We start from the raw sequence: 23,450 nt of genomic DNA, 5'->3' as shown, positions 1-23,450 counted from the left end.
GCAGTCATTCATTGTCTGTGTCTTCATTTTTAACATTCAGAATGTTAATTCTGAATGTTCTTCAGACATGATGCGATGCAATGCAATGCAATGGGATGATACCCAGCTTTACATCTCCACCCCATGTCCAGTCAGCGAAGCAGTGGAAGTGATGTGCCGGTGCCTGGAGGCTGTTGGGGTCTGGCTGGGTGTCAACAGACTCAAATTCAACCCTGATAAGATGGAGTGGCTGTGGGTTTTGCCTCCCAAGGACAATTCCATCTTTCTGTCCATTACCCTGGGGAGGGAATCACTGACCCCCTCAGAGAAGGTCCATAACTTGGGCGTCCTCCTCGATCCACAGCTCACATTAGAGAAACATCTTTCAGCTGTGGCGAGGGGGGCGTTTGCTCAGGTTCCCCTGGTGCACCAGTTGCGGCCCTATTTGGACCAGGAGTCACTGGTCACAGTCACTCATGCCCTCATCACCTCGAGGCTTGACTACTGTAACGCTCTCTACATGGGGCTATCTCTGAAAAGTGTTTGGAAACTTCAGGTCATGCAGAATGCAGCTGCGAGAGCAGTCATGGGCTTCCCTAAATATGCCCATGTTACACCAACACTCCACAATCTGCATTGGTTGCCGATCAATTTCCGGTCACAATTCAAAGTGTTGGTTATGACCTATAAAGCCCTTCATGGCATCGGACCAGAATATCTCCGGGACCGCCTTCTACCGCACGAATCCCAGCGACCAGTTAGGTCCCACAGAGTTGGCCTTCTCTGGGTCCCGTCGACTAAACAATGTCATTTGGCGGGACCCAAGGGAAGAGCCTTCTCTGTGGCGGCCCCAACCCTCTGGAACCAACTCCCCCCAGAGATCAGAATTGCCCTCACCCTCCTCGCATTTCATAAGCTCCTAACCCACCTTTGTCATCAGGCAAGGGGGAACTGAGATATTCCCTTCCCCCTAGGCCTATACAATTTATGCATGATATGCTTGTGTGTATGTTTGGTTTTTTAAATAAGGGTTTTAAAAATTATTTTAAATATTAGATTTGTTACATGTTTTTTCATTATTGTTGTTAGCCGCCCCGAATCTGCGGAGAGGGGCAGCATACAAATCAAATAAACAAACAAACAAATAAATAAATAAATAAATAAATAAACAAATAAACAAATAAATCCAATGCAATGCTCTTCTCACAGTAGTCTTGTACCCACAAAGTCAAAGCAGCTTCCATTTTCATAAGCTGTTTATTTCTAGATGTCATCATCCTTTTTGCTTCATTGTTGAATGTGATCACAGCTGTTTGTCTTATCTTCTTTTCATCCTTTCAAATGTATCTCACACTCGATTCATTTATTCCATAATGCCGCCCAACTTCCGCATATGAGTGACCCCCTTTTAGCACATCTAACAGTTCAATCTTCTGTTTAATCATCAGCATCTTCCTACTCTTTTTACTGTCACTGCCTCCACTCCATATCTTGGGCATATCTTCAAATAAGTGTTAAAAAGTACTAATGCAGGCTGGGATAACACCGCTGATTGGCTGAGATTTTTGGCCATCAGCAATGGCAAATGAAAGTTTGGCGATGATGTATGATGTCATCGGGCGGGAAAAACCATGGTGTAGGAAAAAACCCACAAAGTATTTTTTAATTATGGTAATATTTTTTGAAAAACTGTGGCGTAGGCTATTCGCGAAGTTCGAACCCACAAAAATCGAGGGAACACTGTATGTCCAATTTCCAGGCATCTGAATTTTGATCATGTGACCACAAGCTGCAACAGTCATATATGTGAAAAACGGTTATAAGTCAGTGTTGTTGTAACTGGCCTGTATTGAATTTCCACCCCAATAATTTTAACCACCATGGCCAATGGCCACTGCTGGCTGGGGTATATGAGAATTGAAATCAAACATATCTGGAAGATAGCAATTCTGAGAAAATTGTTCTTCAGAGTATTCTCAATGTCTCAGTGTAGTTTAAGTATACAAAAGCAGCCACCTGTCTATTTATTATTCTTGGGCTTATATGCCATTTCATTCGTAACCAACTTTAAATGGACTATCCCAGTGTTTCCCAACCAGTGTGCCGCGGCACACTAGTGTGCCGCGGGACATGGTCAGGTGTGCCGCGAGCCTGGCCTGGCTGGAGCTTCCCTGGCGGTGACGGCGTGAGCTTTTGGGGCCTGGTAGGAGGACACCGGCCACTGTTGCTTCTAAGCTGCGTGGGCGGGCGCCCGCACAGCCATTAGGAACCCCCCCCCGCAGAAATTTTTGAAGTGGCGCAAAGCCACGCAGTCCTGAATCGCTCCCTTCTCCAGCCAGCAAAGTCTGCTGCCTAGCAAAGCGGCGCATTTAAAAAATGTGCGTTTTAAAAGCGCGCCGCTTTCCCAGGCAGCCGGCTTGCTGGCCGGAGAAGCAAGCGATCCGGGACTGTGTGGCTTTGCGCCGTGATGACAACAACAGCACCGTGGTGGCTTTCAAGCGCCGCCCTTCATGGCGCCCCACCACCCGTTCCTGCAGGTAGAAGTCAGGCGGAGTACCGGGAGGCAGAGGCGGCGCATGGCCGGGCGCTGAGCGCCATGGACACCTGGGAGGGCGAAGGGGTGAATGTGGCTGCTGCCTCTTAGGCGGAGGCGAAGGCGACGGCGGAGTCCATGCTGGGGCCATGCGGGGCTGCTGATCCAGGGGGTTGCGGACCAGCAAGCCGCCCTCCACTCTCTCTCCGCTCTCTCTCTCTTTCTCTCTCTGTTGCTGGTGTGGTGCATGAGAGAGAAAGAGACAGAGAGAAAAAGGAGGAGAGAAAGCAAGAGAGAAAGAGAGAGAAGTAAAAGCAAGAGAGAAATCAAGAGGGAGAGAGAAAGCAAGGAAGAGAGAGAGAGAGAAAGAGTGTGTGTGTGAGAGAAAGCAGGAGAGAAAGAAAGGGAGAGAAAAAGAAAGCAAGAGAGAAGGAAAGCAAGAGAGAGAAAGAGAGAGAAAACAAGGGAGAGAGAAAGAAAGCAAGAAATAGAGAAAAAGAGGAAGAGCGAGAGAGAGAGAGAAAGAAAGAGAAAGAGAAAAGGAAAGCAAGAGAGAGAAAGCAAGAGAGAGAAAGAGAAAGAGTGTTTGTGAGAGAGAAAGCAAGAAAGAGAAAGAGAGAGAGAAAGAAAGAAAGAGAGAGAAAGCAAGAGAGAAAGAGAAAGAGGGAAGGAAAGCAAGAGAGAGAGAAAGAGAGAAAGCAAGGGAGAGAGAGAGAAAGCAAGGGAGAGAGAAAGAGAATAAAAGAGAGAGCAAGAGAGAGAGAGAGAGAATGCAAGAGAAAGAGAGAAAGCAAGAGAAAGAGGGAGGGAAGGAGGGAGAGAGAAAGAGCAAAAAAGAGAGGAAGGAAGGAAGAAAGAAAGAGGGATGGAGAGAGGGGGGAAAAGAAAGAGGGAGGGAGAGAGAAATAGGGTGAAAGGGAGGAAGAGAGGGTTTTTTGTCCAAACTTCTTAGGCCCCCCCCCCCCCGCTCAATGTTCCCCAGGATTTTGTAAATGTGAATAATGTGCCGCGGCTCAAAAAAGGTTGGGAAACACTGGACTATCCTATGCAAAAAAAATTCATTTTAATGTATGCCAATTAGTGTACATTTGAAGTGACAATAAAATTATTCTAAATCACAGCCTAAACCTAAGCCTAATTTTTTTTAAAAAATCACATGTTTGTATTGGATTTGACTAGGGAGTCACTGTAACAATGTTACCTTACATTTTATAGTATATTCATAATGAAAATTTAGTATTGATTGCATTAATTCATTATTACAATTTAAATTAAAAACCAAGAAGAAACATATTCATTAAAGATACTATTACTTAAATTTAAATCAATGTTTCTAAGGTTTCTTAAGGTGGGGTTCCCATTCTTTCAGGAGCCCATAAAAATTAAAAATTATTTGCTAGCCTACATAGAAAACATAATACCATATTAAAATCCCACCAAGTAGTAGCAATATCAAATGTGTTAATATTAATTTTTAATATAATAAATGTCAAATAATACAACCCACCCAAACAAAAGTTATTTTGGGGTCCTTCATAATTTTTAAAAAGTGGGAAAGAACCTTGAGAGGAAAAAAGTTTTAAAAATACAGAGGTTTCCTGAAACAACTCTATTATTATTGGAATACGTTAATAAAGGTCTTTACTAACTTCCTGGTGCTTCAGCATATTCTTCTTAGGTTTGTTGGTTTGTTTGTTTCATTGGTTTGTTGGTTGGTTGATTGATTCAAATGTATAGTGAATCAGAAAACATCTCAAATAAAGCATATTGTAAGGTAACCAGTCCTAAAATGAAACAGGCACACAGTCAGAATTGTGATAAACTGTAATGCAGATAATAAATCCTATGGAACTTTATGCTTGACTTTTTCAGATTGGTAAAATCTATGAGATGCGGATGATGATGGATTTCAGTGGAAATAACAGGGGATATGCTTTTGTAACATTCTGCAACAAACAGGAGGCAAAGAATGCAATCAAGCAACTGAACAATTATGAAATCCGGTAAGCTGACTTTGCTTATTTTTATTTAGTAGATTGGCATTTTGCATTCAAAGACCATAAAATTTAACAAATGGTATAAAAGTCAAGACCTGAAAATAACACAACTGTGCAATTTATGACATTAATTAAATGTTGTACCTCATGATTCTTGACAAATGTATTTTTCCTTTTATGTACACTGAGAGCATATGCACCAAAGACAAATTCCTTATGTGTCCAATCACACTTGGCCAATGAAGAATTCTATTCTATTCTATAAAGCAACATTTGTAAAAAAAATGGACAGATAAAATGAGATCACTTTTTTTTCCAAATAGGACTTTGTAAGTTTGATACCTTCCTACAACCTGCTGCTGAAAATGGTAAAAATACAAGACTTTTATAGAATTCCACATACTAGCCAATGTTTACCAAATATTAGGTAAACATTTTAGGTAAAATATTTTAAGTAAAATACCAAATATTTTACAGAATTCCAAATATATGAATAAGTTAGAGTTAGTTTTCATTTTACGTGTCTTTTCCACATGCCTGTTTCTTCTCAGGGATTTGTGTTTTTTTCCACAAAAAAAGAAGAGTTGACTGTACACATCCCAGCTGAAATCACATTTTTTAAACTTTATTCCTCTTATACCACCTTTCTCTTATATTCACTTATTTGTAAAAAGCATGCAACTTATATTAAAGTCAGTATATTTTTAACCTCCTTATGTTACCCATCATTAATTTCATCTTTTTAAAATTTATACAAGAAAGAGCCCTCCACGCCTCCACTCGCAACAAAATACCCTACACAACTAAATCCAAGGTTAAAAAAGCTTAAAACTAGGTCGCCTTAAACACAATCTAAGCATACCTCATAAAATCATCTGCTACAGCATTCTTCCTGTCAATGACTACTTTACCTTCAAGCACACAACAGATACAAACTTAAAGCAAACTGCTCCAAACTCGACTGCAGGAAATACGACTTACCAAGTAGTTGATCATGGAACTCACTACCTGACTCTGTAGTATCATCACCTAATCCCCAAACTTTATCCTTAGACTATCCACTGTTGACCTCACCTGACTCCTAAGAGGTCAGTAAGGGGCGTGCATAAGTGCACCAGAGTGCTTTCCGTCCCCTGTCCTAATGTTTCTCTCTTACTAGTATCATGTATATAAATATTGTTATATCTTTGTATATTACCAATATGTACTTGACAAAATAAATAAATAAATAAATAATATATTTTTAAAGATGATGATCATTATTATCATTATTTTTAATTATTTATTAGATTTGTATGCCGCCCTTCTCCGAATGTTGGAATTATGCTCCTAGATGTCTCCTAGTGATGGCACTATGAACCAACAATCTAGAAATTCCCTTAATTTAACAAAAGAGGGGGGAAATAAGCTTCTGTATAAAACTTTCTCTTACCATTTATCCATTTGCGTGAATAAGTATTCATTACGCTAGAACTAAAATAGTCATTTCGCCTGAAAAACCACATTGTACTTTTGATAAAACATTTAGTAAACTATTTTTTAAAATAAAAGTAAACTTTATTTAAACACACAAAATACAAACAATCAAACTCACACAGAAACTATTGATCACTTGGCCCAAAGGTACTTTTTCAAAAGGACAACTGTCTTTTGGGGGGGGGGTTTCCTTGAAAACATTTCACTTCTCATCCTAGAAGTGTCTTCAATTTTAGAATTGAAGTTCAATTCAGAACTAAAGAAGCTTCTTGGATTAGAAGTGAAACATTTTCAAGGAAACCCCGACACAAAAATCCAGTTGCCATTTGAAAAAAAACATTGAGAATCTCCATAGACATTTACTGATCATTTGGATATTCGTGTGACAAATACCATTCACGAAACAACATAGGTTCTAAATCATATTCCCAGTCAAGGTTTTCCAAGGAATTTTGTCTCCTCAATCAAATTGTCTTTTTACACAGGGATGGCCGGCTACTCGGCGTTTGTGCCAGTGTGGACAACTGCCGCTTATTTGTAGGAGGAATTCCAAAAGCCAAGAAGAGAGAAGAAATTTTAGCTGAGATGCGGAAAGTGACGGAAGGTGTGATTGATGTCATTGTGTACCCTAGTGCAGCTGATAAAACAAAAAACCGGGGATTTGCATTTGTGGAATATGGAAGCCATCGAGCAGCAGCTATGGCAAGACGAAAACTGCTCCCAGGTAGGGCCCAATAATTTTCCTAACATGTAATCAAACCAACCTCAAGCTGCAATGGGAGGAGCCATGAAAAAGCAGAAAAATGCTACATTGATTTTACAAAAGGTTCTGCAAGTATGACCCGAATACCAATATTCACTTTAAAAATTAAAAAAAAAACCCAAAGACTGATCTCCTGTTCAAATAGTAGTACTTGATATCATTTCTAATGATTTTGTCAGGTTTCATGCAGGAAACATGAGCCAGAGGTCACAAAGTTATCTTTACTCCCTTATCTTCCTTCTTAGCATGCAGAACTCTCTACAAATTATTTTGCCACCTGAGGCAGAAAAAAAAATCCTCCACTTTGAACAGTGGAAAACCCCTGACCCTCCACCCTTCTTTTCAATGCGGCCTGGCAGCCTGCAAGCTGTTTTGCATCTTTGGCGGCCTCTGAGGAAGTGTGTAAATCTGTGTGGGTTTTGGGAGAAGAGCAGAGAAGTTGACCAGAATAGACACTAAGAACAGGTCAAGCATTATTAAAATCAGTGGTGGGTTTCTGCCAGTGAAGGGCTGCATTCCACATGAGATTTTGATTCTGCGCGTGCGTGAAAGCAAAGAAATTGCCAAAAATCACTGAAATCTCATGCAAAGACGCTTGCACGTGTAGATAGATAGATAGATAAATAGATAGATAGATAAACAATATCATTTACAATAGCATAAATTCAGTTTGCCAGTGCACCTCTTCAACAAAAATCTTCCTACCTGCTTCCATAAAGATGCCTTCACTTTTTATATTTATTTTCATTCCAATTACATTGCAGGACGAATACAGTTATGGGGACACCCGATTGCTGTAGATTGGGCAGAACCAGAAGTTGAGGTTGATGAAGATACAATGTCATCTGTTAAAATCCTCTACGTGAGAAATCTCACGTTAACTACTGCTGAAGAAACCATTGAAAAAGAATTCAACAACATTAAGCCAGGTAAAAAAAAAAACCCAACACTAATTCCAATTGAAATATTTTTAATTTGTACAAACGTCAAAGAAACCTAAAAGTAAGAAAGAACTATCTTATTGTCCACAAGCAATATTTATTGAAACAAATTACATTTTTGGTTGACCATGTTGACTGTATCTAATAGATAGTCCAACACTCTTTGAAGAGTGTTCGGAAACTACAAATTGTGCATATCCCAGCATGTTTTTGGAAGCAAAATCTCATGAGGGATGTACGCAAGAGAGAGATTTCAGCTTTCATGCATGCGCAGAAGCAAAAACTCACCAAAATCTCACATGTGCATGTCCCCTCACAATATTTTGCTTCCTGTGCATGCGCAGAACAAAAACACACTGGGATAAACACGTGCCTGTGCCAGAGACCTGAAGCTGGGTGTGCAGCTCAATTTTTACTACTTTTGTGGCATCATTTACTATTACGGTAGGAACCCACTACTTGTCACCAGTGCATGTGCAGGGGATGGGACATGCAGGGAGAGAGTCGCATGCACATTGCATTCTGTGTGTGTGTGTGTGTTGCGTGCACACTTTTGGCCCTTGGTGCCAAAAAGGTTAGCCATCACTGGCCTATCCTAATAGGCACACCATAACCTGGTAGAAATGAGCTGAAGAAGTATTCCTCAACCTATGACCAACACTGAGCCCAAAATTTATGCTGCTAAGCGAGACATTTCCCAAGTGAGTTTTGCCCCATTTGACAACCTTTCTTGCCACTATTGTTAAGTGAATCACTGCAGTTGCTAAATCTGTTCTTTAAGACTAGCAAACCATAATTTTACCATGCAAAACTGAAGTTCATTAACAAGCCATAGCACCAAGGAAATGATATGCATGACTTCCCCTTTCAAACTGTCTCTCACTGGGTGATGTCAACCATAGATAATCTCTAGTGTAACCAACCTCATAGGCATGTTATACGGATTTAAAAAAACAGTGCATTGTTTTGAGCTTCCTGCAAGAACAGTGGATAATCAAGCTATCAATCAATAAGCATTATTGTAAATTTTCCACACCCTTAATAATTATAGTCCAAGTTATGCTGTGGAACATTTGCTGTCCCAACAAAAGTGCAGTGATAAGTATCAAAGTCAGTTGTGCTCCTCATTGATTGAACTACAGCTGTGATGATGAACCTTTGGCAGGTGTGCCACAGGTGGCACACAGAACCATATCAGAGGGCACACAAGGCATTGCCCTATGTCAGCTCCAGCGCGCATGCACACACTAGCTAGCTGATTTTCCACCGTGGCGAAGGCCATTTCACCTTCTGGAGACTCCAGGGAAGCTTTCTGTAGCCCCGGAGGGCAAAAAACAGCCCAACAGGCAAAACGGAAGTCCATTTTTCTGAACTTCCAGTTTGCCCATTGGCCCATTTTTCACCATCCCAGGCTTCAGTGTGGCCTGTGCACATGCACAGGGACAGGGGGGTTGTGCGCATGCACAGGGGCAGTGGAGAGGTGTGCATGTGTGTGGGGGGAATGGGTATGGGCATGTGTTAGCACATTTGTTGAGGCGCACAGTAACATTTTAAGGTTTTGTACTGAACCCACAAGGTTCAGTATGGTAACAGATTAGGCAATAGCTCAATTTTCTTTAATTGCTATAAAAGTTCAGTACTAGATAATGATTAAAATGATTAAAGCGTTTATGGGTAAAAACATACTATTTAATTATTTCCTATTTTAAAATAAATTAGGGATCTACTAGAAAAAGAAGAACAATTTTTTAAAAAACTATTAAGTATTCAATAAATAGTGCATAAACTTACTACCCCACACTGCCACCATGGGGGCAGCAGCAAATTACTGGCTGCACACGATGTGTCCACTGATGGCTGCTAATGCCTCTACGGGCACAAATGTTCTGCTACATATTGGACAGACATGTGTGGGCACCATTGTCACAGCATTTGCAGCTCTGGTTTTGCGGAGTGCTCGCTTCTCTTCTGCTATGAATGTTATTCTGGCCTCAGATGTCTGGCAGCCTTGGTGAATGAGAGGACGCCATGTGGATCGATCTTGTGCCAGAGTTCCCCAGGAGGTGGTGTTGATATCAAAGGACTTGAAGGAGGCTTTCAATGTCTTTGTATTGCTTCCTTTGTCCCCCATGGGATTGCTTTCCTTTAGATAGCTCACTATAGAGGAGCTGCTTAGGGATGTGATGATCTGGCATCCTAGCAACATGACCTGCCCAGTGTGTCTGGGCTTTCATCAGCAGGGTGGGAATTGATGGCAGGCCTGCTCTGGAGAGGACCTCAGTGTCAGGTACTTTATCCTGCCACCAGATCCTCAGAATTCTATGGAGCCAGGTCATGTGGAAGTGGTTCCATTGCCTAGCATGTCTCCTGTGTACAGTCCAGGTCTCACTGGCATACAACCAGTAATGGGCAGCCAAAAATTTTACTGCCACACTGTGGGTGTGGCATATTTTGTGGGTGTGGCTTATGGTCATGTGACTGGGTAGGAGTGGCTTGCCAGCCATGTGACCAAGTGGAAGTGGCTTGAATGATCATCATCGTTCAAGTGAACTGTTAAGTCCCCTACTTACAACCTTACCAGTGTCGCTCGCTGGGGTGACAATTTGCTTTGTGTTTCCCGCTGTCTCCTTCCTGGGTTGCCCCCCCCCCCGCCTCAAGCTGGGTAGCTAGGCGAACAGGTGCTGCCAGAAGCATAAATGCTGCCAGAGCCGCTTCCACCCATGGCTTCTGCTTGCACCTCAGGTGGGAGGTTGCCACGGGAGGCTGGAGGGGAGCTGGGCAGGAAAGAGGGAAGCTCATCCGAGGCCAGAAAGGAGGAAAGAGGAAAAAAGCAAGGAGCACAGATGTAGCAGCAGTAGGGGAAAAAAGGGGAGCTGAGCCGAGACCAGTAATCCAGGAAGTGACAGCCGCCAATCAGCAGGAGCTGCACACGCATCTTCATTTCCGCCAGTGGAACTGCGTTCCACCCATCCTGCCTGCTGCCCACCCCTGCATACAACAGGGTAGTTAGCACTACTGCTGGATAAACTTTGAGCTTTGTAACAAGGCTTATTCCACGTTGATTCCAAAAATAACATACAATGCTGTAAAAGGAGTTTCCAAGTTAGAGTTAGTCCATTGAAAAGGCAAATATTAGAAGAGATACAGGATGGAAAATTCTAATAAAATACACCATCAGTGAGTCCTCCTGAAGGGAGGTCATTCTATAAAACAGCTGTCACTCCTAGGAAGGCCCTGTTTCCATTTCATTGCTTACCACAAGGCTGTCAAACTCATGGCCCATGGGCCAGTTGTGTTACGCGCTGATGTCACCCAAGCCCACTTTAGTGAAAGTGGGGAAGTCTCAATACATCATGTGATGCTGCTGTGGTAACACAATTCACACCTGGCCCACCAGCAATCTTCAAACTACACCTAGAAAAGCAGTCCCTGCACCAATAACAGTACATGCTCAAAGAATGGTATAACTGGAAATCTATTTGCTTTTGAACTCTTTTCCTACAATTTTTTGTATATTATTGTGTGGGGGGGTGTAACTAATTTCCCTATTTGCATAAGCCTCATTAAACCAACCTTTATATTAAATAGATCTACTAACAGTCACATTAACCTAATTGGTGCATGGATTAAAAACTATATTTTTCTAGGAGAATAAGACCAGTACTTCAACTGGCATTTTAGAAGGTGATAGTCTCTAAAATCATATCATTAAACCGTTTAATAAAATATTTATCAGTGGCCAACCATTGTACTTGGTCATTAAAACTGAACACAGCTGTTTGCTCCAGCAAATTCAGACTACAAATTCTCTGGCAACATCACAGTCCCAGAGCCTAAAGAGAAAAGCAGAAATACAGAGAGGCTTTAGTGTAAAAAGCTATGTGTTGGGCTTAAATTTAGATTTAGATTTAATTGGATTTGTATGCCGCCCCTCTCTGTAGACTCGGGGCGGCTCACAGCATGTACAGAAAAAACAGGAAACAATAATAACAATCCAATTATACCTTAAAAACAATCTTAAAATTCCAATTAAAAAATGGATAGCTTCCCTCAAAATATTTTGGTTTTTTCTTTTATTTCCCCAAAGATGTATGTAGCCCTAAATCCTTCGGGATTGGGCAGCATATAAGTCAAATAAATAACCAAGTAAGTAAGTAAGTAAGTAAATATACGTATAAATAATTTAAGGTCACTAGATTTTAACTTCGGTAAAGCAGGACACCATTGACGAGGATAGGTGGCAGGTGGGGCGGATGACTTAAAAATCTAGGGAGACTTGGGAGCTCTCACCTGCACTCCCAGGCGATCCCCTGCAGGGACCGAGGGAGGGCACGTGTGTATGTGGGGGCACCAACAGAAGACGGCGGGAGGGAGGAGGCCCCATGTTCCTCAAGCCCTGCCCTTTTCCTTGCTTTGCACTTTTCCACCCCCCCCCTCCACTTCCAATGCTGCACCAGGACATCTTTCAAAGCTTCAGGGTGCCTGTGTTCTTTAGGCTTAGGCTCTCTCTCACTCACTGTGGTGCCCACACAGCCCCAAGATCCCATTGCACTCTGCAGCTATTTGCAACCCTCTTCCCCCCCCCAACGCCGGAGAGATGTGTGCTCGGTCTCTTCTCCAACCCTCCGATCTTTCTCTCGCACGCGCTCGCAAAGCGCCAAAGTTCTTTTTTTCCTTTTCCCCCTCCTCACTTTGGAGCTTCCCTCACCCTCCTGACCTCATCCCTTCTTCTATCATCCCTGGGCTGAAGGAAACTTCCTTAGCTGCTGCAGTATCTGCTCAGTTACAGCCGCAGATTAGAGCCATGCGATAGGCATCCCTATCCAAGGTCCTGATTGGCCGCCCGTCCCTAGTTACAATGTAAGCGGGAAGTTTCTCTCTGTGTGGATTGGGGGCTGTCTCAGGCAGCTCGTTCATATATAAGCCTGTATTCTGTTTTGCTCTCTAAGCTTGTACCTGCCATGTCTGGCATGTGTCTGTAATAAACAGTTTGGTTTACTGAGGCCTCTTTACACTGGCGACGAGGAAGTGAGCCTGTCGCGGAAGACTGACAGTTGTGACAGTAAGTCAGGATGTCTGTACAATTAACATTTGCCCCCTTTGATCCTCAAGGGGAGACGTGGGACTCTTATGTCGCCCGTTTCGATTGCTTCCTGATCTCCAATGGATACATGGAGATTTCAGGGGATAGAAAGAGGTCCTATTTTCTGGGGTTTTGTGGCCCTGACATGTTCGAGACAGCTCGTGCCTTGTTTGCCCCAGTTTCCATCCATGATGTGCCTTGGGAGGATTTTTTGAAGACGTTACAGGACCATTATGCCCCTGCCCCTTCACGGTGTGCGCGGCGTTATAAATTCTATCAGCAAAACCAAGCCGAGGGGGAGTCAATTAATGACTTTGTGGCCGCTCTCCGCCGAGCGGCTTTATATTGTGAGTTTGTGGATCTCAATGACTACCTACTGGATAGATTAGTTTTCGGAGTGCGAGACGGTCGCCTCAAGCGGCGTCTCCTGGCTATTCGGGACTTGACATTTCAGGCGGCGCTGGCGGAGGCTCGCACTTTCGAGTTATCTACTCAATCATTGGCCACGATGGACAGCTCCATAAATGTCACACAAAAAGCACCGAGTGTGGTGGTTAAGCCCAAAGTTTCCCCAGACGAGGAAAGCACTGTGGGGGCGGAGGAAGAAGAAGTTTGCAGGTTAGCTGCAAATCGAGCTTGAGAACTGCCTGCTGGGTGCCCCCGTCCCCCGCTGTCACCTTGCCGTGGATGTGGGGGTAGTCGTTTTAGATCCAGTTGCCCGTCCCGGGATGTGGCGTGTTGGCGCTGTGGCGCTAAAGGCCACCCTGCCAGGGTCTGCTGCTCTCGCAGATCTCCTACGACCGCGTTCAAAGAGCAGAGGGAGTTCCAAAGCTTCAACCCCTGGGGACAACGGAGATTTCTCCCGGGTCGGAGGGAGGACTGCAATGCTGTTTACAGCCGCCCTCATCCATCTCCTACTTATGTCAGGAAGACGTCTGATTCTGCCGAAAAAAATTCAGTTGTGGTTCAACTGGGCAGCTCAAGATGCCACATGCAGGTGGACACGGGCTCGGCTCATTCGTTGGTCTCTTGGGCCACCCTGAAGCGTTGTTTCCCGGCCATGAGCAAGTGTCGCCTGCAGCCCTGCGCGTTGAGCCTGAGGGACTACCAAGGAGCTCCGATTCCACTTCTCGGCGAAGGTCGTTTTGCAGTCCGCTTCAAGTCTTTTGCCAGCAGATTACCACTCATTGTGGTAGATGGACCATTTGCAAACCTACTGGGACTGGACTGGTTCACTTCTCTTGGACTCTCAGTTATAGGGGTAAATGTAGTTAAGGGGGAGTCGGGTTTTGACAGGTTGGCATGGGAATTTCCTACCGTTTTTGACGGCAATTTGGGTTATTATACGGGGACCCCGATTTCTTTTAGTTTGGATCCGCAAGTTCCAGCGGTTCGTTTAAAAGCCCGCCGTGTGCCTATTCCCCTCTGACCGAAAGTGGATGCTGAATTGGACAGACTGATTGCTCAGGGGGTTTTGGAGCAAGTAGATCAAGCGGTGTGGGAGACCCCGGTGGTGATAGCATTCAAGGGGGATGGTGGTATCAGATTGTGTGGGGACTACAAGTGTTCCGTGAACAGAGCATTAGCCCACCATTCATACCCCCTGCCTGTAGTGCAACAGTTACTGCACACTTTGGGGGAGGGTCAGGTGTTTGCGAAGCTTGATCTCTCTCAAGCTTACCAGCAGCTCCCCGTCGATTCCTTAACAGCAGAGGCCCAGTCCACTATAACCCATCGGGGGGTATTCAAATGCCATAGGCTGCAATTCGGGGTTTCCATTGCCCCAGGGATTTTCCAAGGTTTGATGGAGAGGCTGTTATATGGGCTGGATGGGATGGTGCCGTACTTTGATGACGTCCTGGTGTCAGGGAGTTCCATAGACGAATTAATGACACGGGTTAGGAAGGTTTTGTCCAAGTTTAGGGACGCGGGCCTGAAGCTGAAAGCCAAGAAGTGCGTGTTTGGTGTTCCCCAGGTGGAGTTCCTGGGCTTTACTGTAGATGGGCAGGGAATCCACCCGACCCCTGATACGACTCGAGCCATCAGGGACGCCCCCAGGCCTCAGTCCAAGGTGGAACTCCAGGCTTTCCTCGGACTGCTGAATTTCTATGCAGTCTTCATCCCGCATAAGGCGTCAGTAGCCGAACCTTTACACCGGCTGCTGGATAAACATTCCAATTGGCATTGGGGGGAAAGGGAGGAAGTCGCATTCAAGGGGGTCAAGGAAATACTCACCTCTAACAATGTTCTGGCACAATACTCACCTGGGTTGCCCTTAGTGCTCACATGTGACGCTTCACAATATGGGGTGGGCGCAGTCTTGAGCCACAGATTGCCAAACGGTACTGAAGCCCCCCTGGCATTTTTTTCCCGCACTTTAGCCAAGGCGGAGAGGAACTATGGTCATATAGATAAGGAGGCGTTGGCTTTGATAGCGGGAGTCCGTAGGTTCCACGACTACCTGTATGGCCGTCATTTTGAACTAGTGACCGATCACCAGCCTTTATTAGGACTATTATCTGGCACCCGGCAAAGTCCGATTGTGTTGTCCCCCAGAATGTCACGTTGGATCATTTTCCTGGCAAACTATAATTACACCTTGTCCTACAAACCCGGGCGCAATATAGCTCATGCAGACGCCCTCAGTAGGTGCCCCTTGGCCGATGTGCTAATTGACCCTGCACCTGCATGCTCAGTTTTCACCCTATCCGAAGGGGTTCTCATGCTGTCTGCATCCGATGTGGCATGGGAAACAGGGCGGGATTTCACCTTATCCCAGGTAAGGCAATGGGTGTTGAGGGGGTGGCCAGTTTCTGCCCCAGCCAAAGAATATGTTCCCTTCCTCAGATGTCGGACTGAATTCTCCGTGGAAAAGGGTATCCTGCTGAGGGGGTGTAGGGTAGTGATTCCGGGTAAACTGCGCAGCCAGGTGTTGGCACTTCTGCATGATAGCCACCCAGGTATCGTGCGCATGAAAAGCCTGGCGAGGGATTATGTGTGGTGGCCGGGGTTGGACAGGGAGGTGGAGCAAAAGGTGGCGGCGTGCAGAATATGCCAGGAGAACCGGCCATTTCCCCCCGTTCATGGGGCAGATGTTCCTGGTTGTCGTGGACGCGCACTCCAAGTGGGTGGAGGTCGTCCACCTTAGGTCAACTCAGTCCCAGGCGATCATTGAGGCATTGATGACATTATTTGCCACACATGGGTTCCCGGACCTCCTGGTCTTGGACAACGGGCCGCAGTTTACGGCGGTGCTGTTCGAGTCATTCCTGGCATCGGTGGGCATCAGGCACGCCCTGACATCGCCTTGTCATCCGGCTAGTAATGGCCAAGCAGAACGGGCAGTTCGTTCGGTCAAGGACTCCCTCAAAAAGATGCCACAGGGCTCATGGCAGAAAAGGTTGGCAGATTTATTATTAGCGCAGCATTCTACTCCCTGCGTTGCTACCGGCAAAACCCCGGGGGAGTTATTAATGGGTCGCAAGCTACGGATAGTTTTGGATAGGCTCCATCCCTGGTATTCCCAGACAGTGCCGTGGCCGGAAACCCCGGCGAGGAAGGTAAAGGTGGGAGATGCGGTGTTGGCGCACTCATATTCAGGGGGACAGAATTGGGTGGAAGGAATAATAAGCAGGGAGTTGGGTCCTAGGTCTTTTGAAGTCATTTTAAGGGATGGCCGGGTATGGAGAAGACATTTGGACCAGATCCGTTTAGACATGGGAAAGAGTTCGGGCAATGGAAGGGATTGTGGCCACCCCGGGGAAGTCCTTGGAGAGAGTTTAAACCCGACCAAAAGGTTTGAGGAAAAGACATAGCGGAGGAAGCTTTCCCGCTTCCAGGCAAGGAAGCCAGAGTGACGGCCCCTGAGGCCAGAGCCAAGGAATCTATAGAGCCACGACGGTCCGGAAGGATTTGTAAGAGACCGGAATATTTGAATGATTATGTATTTGTCAGCGAAAGGGATAGGAGTGCAGTATCTGCTCAGTTACAGCCGCAGATTAGAGCCGTGCGATAGGCGTCCCTATCCAAGGTCCTGATTGGCCGCCCGTCCCTAGTTACAATGTAAGCGGGAAGTTTCTCTCTGTGTGGATTGGGGGCTGCCTCAGGCAGCTCGTTCATATATAAGCCTGTATTCTGTTTTGCTCTCTAAGCTTGTACCTGCCATGTCTGGCATGTGTCTGTAATAAACAGTTTGGTTTACTGAGGCCTCTTTACAGCTGCGGTGCAGCTCGGTTTGCCCTTCTTCATGGCTTCAAAAGTTTTTACCGACACCGGTGAGTAGAATTGTGAAGAAGGAAGCTCAGCTCCGCATCGGACAATTTCGGGCAGCGCAGAAGCTGAGATGCCTGCCAAGTGATCCCTTCAAGGCACGTGATCGCCCGGCATCAAAGGATGAAGAGCCGGTCCTTCTGGCTCCAAACGCAATTCCAGCCGGCGTTCAAGCCACTGACTGGTATTTCTTTTTTAAAAAATCAGGGAAGTGGGACAAATTGCTTAAAATTGGGACTGTCCCGCCAAAATCAGGACATCTGGTCACCTTACCATAATTCCATGCACCCTCTGAGCATGCATGTGTGTTCACCCCACTCCCGACACACTATGGCATACCCATTTTTTGCTCTCCCCAGGCTTTAGAGCCCTTCTAGGAGCCTGAGAAGGGCGAAAATGGCCTTCCTCCTACACACACCTTGGAGGTCCTCCAGAGACTGGAAACAGGCTGTTTCTCGACTCCCAATGGGCCCAGAAGGCCTGAAAATCAGTTGGCTGAGCTCACATTCCCACCAATATGGTTCCACATGCCACTCGCAGCACATGTGCCATAGGTTCTCTCCATCACGGCCCTATGCCATTTCAGAAAATGGTTGCCCAATCACTACTTAAAAACTTCCAGTGTTGAAACTTCTACAACTTCTGAAGGTGACTGTACTAACTGTAGGAAATTTCTCCTTAATTGTAGATTGGTTCTCTCCTTGATGATTTTACACTCATTGTTTCTTGTCCTGCCTTCAGGTGCTTTGGAGAATAGATTGGCTCTCTCCCCGAGTCTTCGGAGAAGGGCGACGTACAAATCTAATAAATCATAATCATAATCATAATCTTTATGGAAACCCCTTAGATGAGTGATGGAGAACCTATGGCACGGGTGGCACAGGTGGTACGTGGAGCCATATCTGAGGGCATGCAAGGCATTGACCTATGTCAGCTTCAATGCGCATGTGTGTGCTGGGGAGCTGATTTTTGGCCTTCTTTTCAGCTGTTTTCATTCTCCCCAGGCTTTAGGAAAGCCTTCTGAACCCTGGGGACAGTGAAAAATGGCCCAGTGGGCCTACTGGAATTCAGAGGCTTCAGTGAGGCCTGTGCGAATGTGTGGGGAGTTGTGCGCATGCACATGGATAGCAGGGTGATTGTGCACAAGTGCGGGGGTAGGGCATTGCATTATGGGTGTGGGCATGTATGCACACATGTGCTGGCTCATGCACACAGCCCATTTTGGCACCCAATCCAAAAAAGGTTTGCCATCACTGTCTTAGATACTGGGATACTGCTATCATGTCACCCCTAGCCCTTTTTTCATTAAACTAGACATACCCAGTTCCAGGAACTGTTCTTCATATGTTTTAGCTTCCAATTCCCTAATCTAATTCAGCCAATATTTAATTTTGGGCTGCTATCAAGAACACATCATTGAGGCATCCATTGAAGTCACTTCTCAGTACTTTTCTGCAAAGCTTCGAGTGCTCATGACATGTTTCTTCTCCTTTTATCCTCCTTTTATCCTATGGGTATATGGTATATCAGTTATAATGTAATTTTTTAAAATTAAATTCTGGCCTTCCCAGATCACCACGAGTCACTGAAGCCAATGAAGACAGCCACACTTTGTCTCCATTGAATCCAAACTTCAAAATGGTTTAGGCTGAACTTTTTTGATTAGGGAATTTGTTTTGGAGATGCTGCAAGACTTTTAAGACTTGCAAAGGATTAGAAGCATTAGAAAAACCATTGAACAGCCTCAGTTCCCCTAAAAGGGCATTATTTATGCATTTGGACAGAGATGTTTACAGGGGAAAACAATCCCTTCTTGGACATTTTCATTTTTAAAACACACACCAAAACTTTTTCTTAATGGAAAAAGAAGTCAAACATTTGCAATCAGTTTGCTCCAGTTATGTCACAATGCTGTGAGCTGTTTTTCCTTAACAAAAAACAAAAGTGGAAATTCCACAAGAAAAATAAAAGATGCCTATCCGTCACATGTAGAGGAATTGCTTAGAGAGATGGACAGACTGACAATGGAATTCAATAATCAAAAAGATTCGGACTACTATGCAATCTGGACAAAATGGTATCTATGGACAAAAAAAATAAACTCAAACTAAACACCAAAATAAAACATCAAGAAGTTTAAGAACAATTAAAAGACAATGCTGATAAAAATGTTTATATAAGATGCTGATTCACCTGTAAATATGATTATGTATTGTTTTTAAAACTGGAAAAAAACCCGCAATAAATATATTTGTTTTTTTTAAAAAGGAATTGCTTATATATATTTATATGTCCACATAGTCTTCAATTTGTGACCACAATTCAGCTTGAACTTTCTGCTGCTAAACAAAACAGTTGTTAATGTGGCTCCATGTTACAACCTCTCCTGTACAGTTAATTAATAATAATAATTATAATTTATTAGATTTTTATGCCGCCCCTCTCCGAGAACTCGGGGTGGCTCACAACAATAATAACAATGTGCAAATCCAATATTTAAAAACACAATTTAAAAACCCTTATTAATAAAATAATCACACAACCCAATCAAACCATACATAAAGCAGTAGTTGGGGGAGGTGTCAATTTCCCCAAGCCTGCCAGCAAAGGTGAGTTTTCAGCAACTTACAAAAGGAGAGTGGGGGCAGTTCTGATCTCTGGGGGGAGTTGGTTCCAGAGGGCTGGGGCCACCACAGAGAAGGCTCTTCGCTAGACGACATTGCTTAGTCGACAGGACCCAGAGAAGGCCCACTCTGTGGTTCGTGCGGCATAAGATGGTCCCAGAGGTATTCAGGTCCGATGCCATGTAGGGCTTTATAGGTCATAACCAACACTTTGAATTGTGACCGGAAACTGATTGGCAGCTAGTGCAGGACACGGAGTGTTGATGAGACATGGGCATACCTAGGGAGGCCCATGATTGCTCTCACAACTGCTTTCTGCATGATCTGGAGTTTCTGATAACTTATCAAATGTAGCCCCATGTAGAGAGCATTGCAGTAGTCGAACCTCGAGGTGATGAGGGCATGAGCGACTATGAGCAGTGACTCCCTGTCCAAATAGGGCCGCAACTGGTGCTCCAGGTGAACCTGTACAAACGCCCTCCTCGCCACAACCGAAAGATGGTGTTCCAATGTTAGTTGTGGATCGAGGAGGACGCCCAAGTTGCAGACCCTCTCCAAGGGGGTCAGTAATCCCTCCCAGGGTAATGGATGGACAGATCGGATTGTCCTTGGGAGGCAAAACCCACAGCCACTCCGTCTTGTCAGGGTTGAGTTTGAGCTTGTTGACACCCATCCAGACCCCAACAGCCTCCAGGCATCGGCACATCATTTCCACTGCTTCGCTGACTGGACATGGGGTGGAGATGTATAACTGGGTATCATCAGCATACTGATGATACCTCACCCCATGCCCTTGGATGATCTCCCCCAGTGGTTTCATGTAGATATTAAATAGCAGGGGGAGAGGACTGACCCCTGAGGCACCCCGCATGGGAGAGACCTAAAGGTCGACCCCCCACTAACACCGACTGCGACCGACCGGAGAGGTAGGAGGAGAACAGTGCCTCCCACTCCCAACCCCTCCAGCAGTGCCTCCCACTCCCAACCCCTCCAGTTGTTATTTGAATCACTGCTGTTGTTCAGTTAGCAACCTGGGAGTTAAGTGACTCTCTCTTCCTCATTGACATGGCTTGTCAGAAGGTCGCAAAAGATGATCACATGACTCCAGGACACTGCAACAGTCATAAATAGTCATGTGAAAAATGGTCATAATTCACTTTTTTCAGTGCCATTGTAACTTTGAATGGTCAATAAATGAATGGCTTTAACTCAAGGACTACCTGCAACAGGATTCATATGAGGGCAAGCTGCTTCTTGCTGTGCAGAACAGGACACACAGAAGGAAATTCCTTCCTGGAGCTACTGCTAAATATACCAAAGGCAGAAAATAATACAAGACCTGTAAACTAGTACAGACAATTAGGGTTTGCAGTTTATATGGCCAGGATTTAATGCAGCACAGAAATAATAATTTAAAATTAAAGTGTGAGATCTAAATTTAAAAGCCGAACCTAATGCTATGGCTTTTATTGTACAAATATGCACACAAGGTTTATCCTCCAAATCTCTTCTACAGGTTCAGTGGAACGGGTGAAGAAAATTAGAGACTATGCGTTTGTGCACTTTAATAATCGAGAAGATGCGGTGGAAGCCATGAAAATCTTAAATGGGAAGGTAATGATGGATTAGTTCTGCTGTTGCTGGAAGGCAGAGAGTTGCATGCATGTTGCATAATATGATTCATAATGTTGCCTCGAGTACCTGTAAAGCTGCTATTGGAGTAGGGTATGTATCAAATAATGCACCCTATAAAAGGCTTGGCAGAGAGTTTGAAGGGAATTGCTTCATTTTGCACTCCGGCAATTTTTCTACTGTGAAATATGTGGTTCATTGTTGTTTGGATTTTGAGCTGCCTGATAAATCATCAGAGTCAACCAGAAGCAACTGCATTATTTATAATCACATAAATGTTCAACTAGCAAAATACCAGTCTAAACTAGTCAGTTTTAACCATGCGCAATTTGCTTTCAAAAATGCCAAGTGGGCTTGTGGCTGTTGCTCGGTGTCAGTAGTGGGCTGCTGCAAGGACGGCCTGGTATGTGCACTTGTGGAAGCAAAGAAATAGCTGAAAATCAGCAAAATCTCATGCATGCGAGTATCCTCATGTGAGATTTCACTTCCTGTGCATGCACAGAAGCCGAATCTCACATCGATGCATGCACACATGCACACTGGACGTGCCCATGCCGATCACCGGAAGTGCACTGTGAGCGCCGGCGATGGGCAGCACTTCACTGGTCTGTGTGTTTTGATCAGTGGTGAAATCCGTATTTTTTATTACCAGTAAAGTTGTAAAATGGGGCAAAATTCACTTACCAAATGTTTCACTTAGCAACAGAACGTGTGGACACAATTGAGGTGATTGATTGATTAATTGATTGATTGAATTTGTCAAGCATGCATTAGATAACAGATATAAGTATAAACATGATTATGAGTACATGAAATGGATACAAATAAAAGGGAATGTTAGGACAGGGACAATAGGCACAATGGTGCGCTTATGCATCCCCCTCTTAGGAATGGGGTGAGTTTGACAGTAGACAGTCTAAGGTTAAAGTTTTGGGGGTTTGGGGAAGAAACCACAGAACCAAGTAGTGCACTCCAGGCATTGACAATTCTGTTACTGAATTTGTATTTTCTGCAATCATGTTTGGAGCGGTTTATTACAAGTCAGGGATTGACAAGGAAAGAATTTCAGAAATTGTAAGTAAACTAAATGCACCAAAAGAGGCATTTCTTTCATTCCCATGACACATTGGTATAGGTGTGCATGCATGGATTAGTTCGTATCTAGTGTTTTATAAATTATTTATTTTTCTCATCCTATATCTCATATATAATATGAGATATAGCTCAAGACCCTATTGGTTGGAAACATGCAGAAGAGGCCTTCACCCTGCAGTGGATAGGCAATGGCTCGGAGGAGGAGGATGAAGAAGAAGAATATGACATCTCATATATCTTCCTTTGTGTTCTCTTCCTTGTGTTCTCAAGGTGTTGGATGGCTCTCCCATTGAAGTCACCTTAGCAAAGCCGGTTGACAAAGACAGTTATGTTAGATACACCAGAGGTACAGGAGGTCGAGGAGCAGCATTGCCAGAATTTACGTACACCTTAGGTCATGTCTACGATCCTGCCACAGCTTATCTAGGAGCTCCAGTTTTCTATGCACCACAAGCCTATGCTGCTATTCCTGGCCTTCATTTCCCTGCTGCTAAAGGCCATCTCACCAACCGAGGCATTATCAGACCTTCAACCATTAGAGGTAATTCTATTGAGCAATGTGGAATATGTCAATGTTCTTATTTGGCTGGACTGTCTTTTATTATTTTTCTTTTGGACATGGGTCACATTAATAAATAGACATGTTCTGTTACCAATTTTAATTAAAGATCTTTAATGAAACTTGCATTGCTCTTCAAAATAAAATTAGCATAACTAATTGTCATGTATGTGAATGAAGTAGGTGGCCAAAAGAATCTTACGTGGTGTGTTTATGACCTTTCTCAAATCTGCTACATTTAAACTATGTTAGAGTATAGCTCCCAAATTTCCAGTCAATATGCCAATGTCGTGGCTGCTATAAGGATTGTAGTTCAGTATATTTGGAAGGCACAAAGGCACAAATTATAAAGAGAAGGCTAAAATGTGTGGTTGAAATTTAATTTAAAAATCTTATTTCAGTCAACATTCAGAGTGTAAATAATGTGGCTTACAGGGATATTGAATGAAAATCTGGTCCCTGAAGAATTCATAATGGAATGGAGTGGAGTGGAGTGAAA

At 44.2% G+C, this 23,450-nt stretch overlaps 1 protein-coding gene across 6 annotated transcripts in view; it reads left to right on the top strand.

Moving 5' to 3' along the window:
* Positions 1 to 23,450, top strand: part of A1CF (APOBEC1 complementation factor) — a 59,900-nt gene that overhangs the window by 18,955 nt on the left and 17,495 nt on the right. For all 6 annotated transcript variants that reach the window (XM_070752265.1, XM_070752264.1, XM_070752262.1 and 3 more), the window contains exons 4-8: positions 4,385 to 4,515; positions 6,471 to 6,709; positions 7,513 to 7,677; positions 21,182 to 21,279; positions 22,663 to 22,933. In XM_070752265.1, coding sequence (XP_070608366.1) covers positions 4,385 to 4,515; positions 6,471 to 6,709; positions 7,513 to 7,677; positions 21,182 to 21,279; positions 22,663 to 22,933 — 904 coding nt within the window. The remainder of the gene's footprint in view (positions 1 to 4,384; positions 4,516 to 6,470; positions 6,710 to 7,512; positions 7,678 to 21,181; positions 21,280 to 22,662; positions 22,934 to 23,450) is intronic.

Source organism: Erythrolamprus reginae, chromosome 5, assembly GCF_031021105.1.
Source record: "Erythrolamprus reginae isolate rEryReg1 chromosome 5, rEryReg1.hap1, whole genome shotgun sequence".
Classification (NCBI taxonomy): Eukaryota; Metazoa; Chordata; class Lepidosauria; order Squamata; family Dipsadidae; genus Erythrolamprus; species Erythrolamprus reginae.
This window is presented reverse-complemented; position numbering and strand designations above follow the sequence as displayed.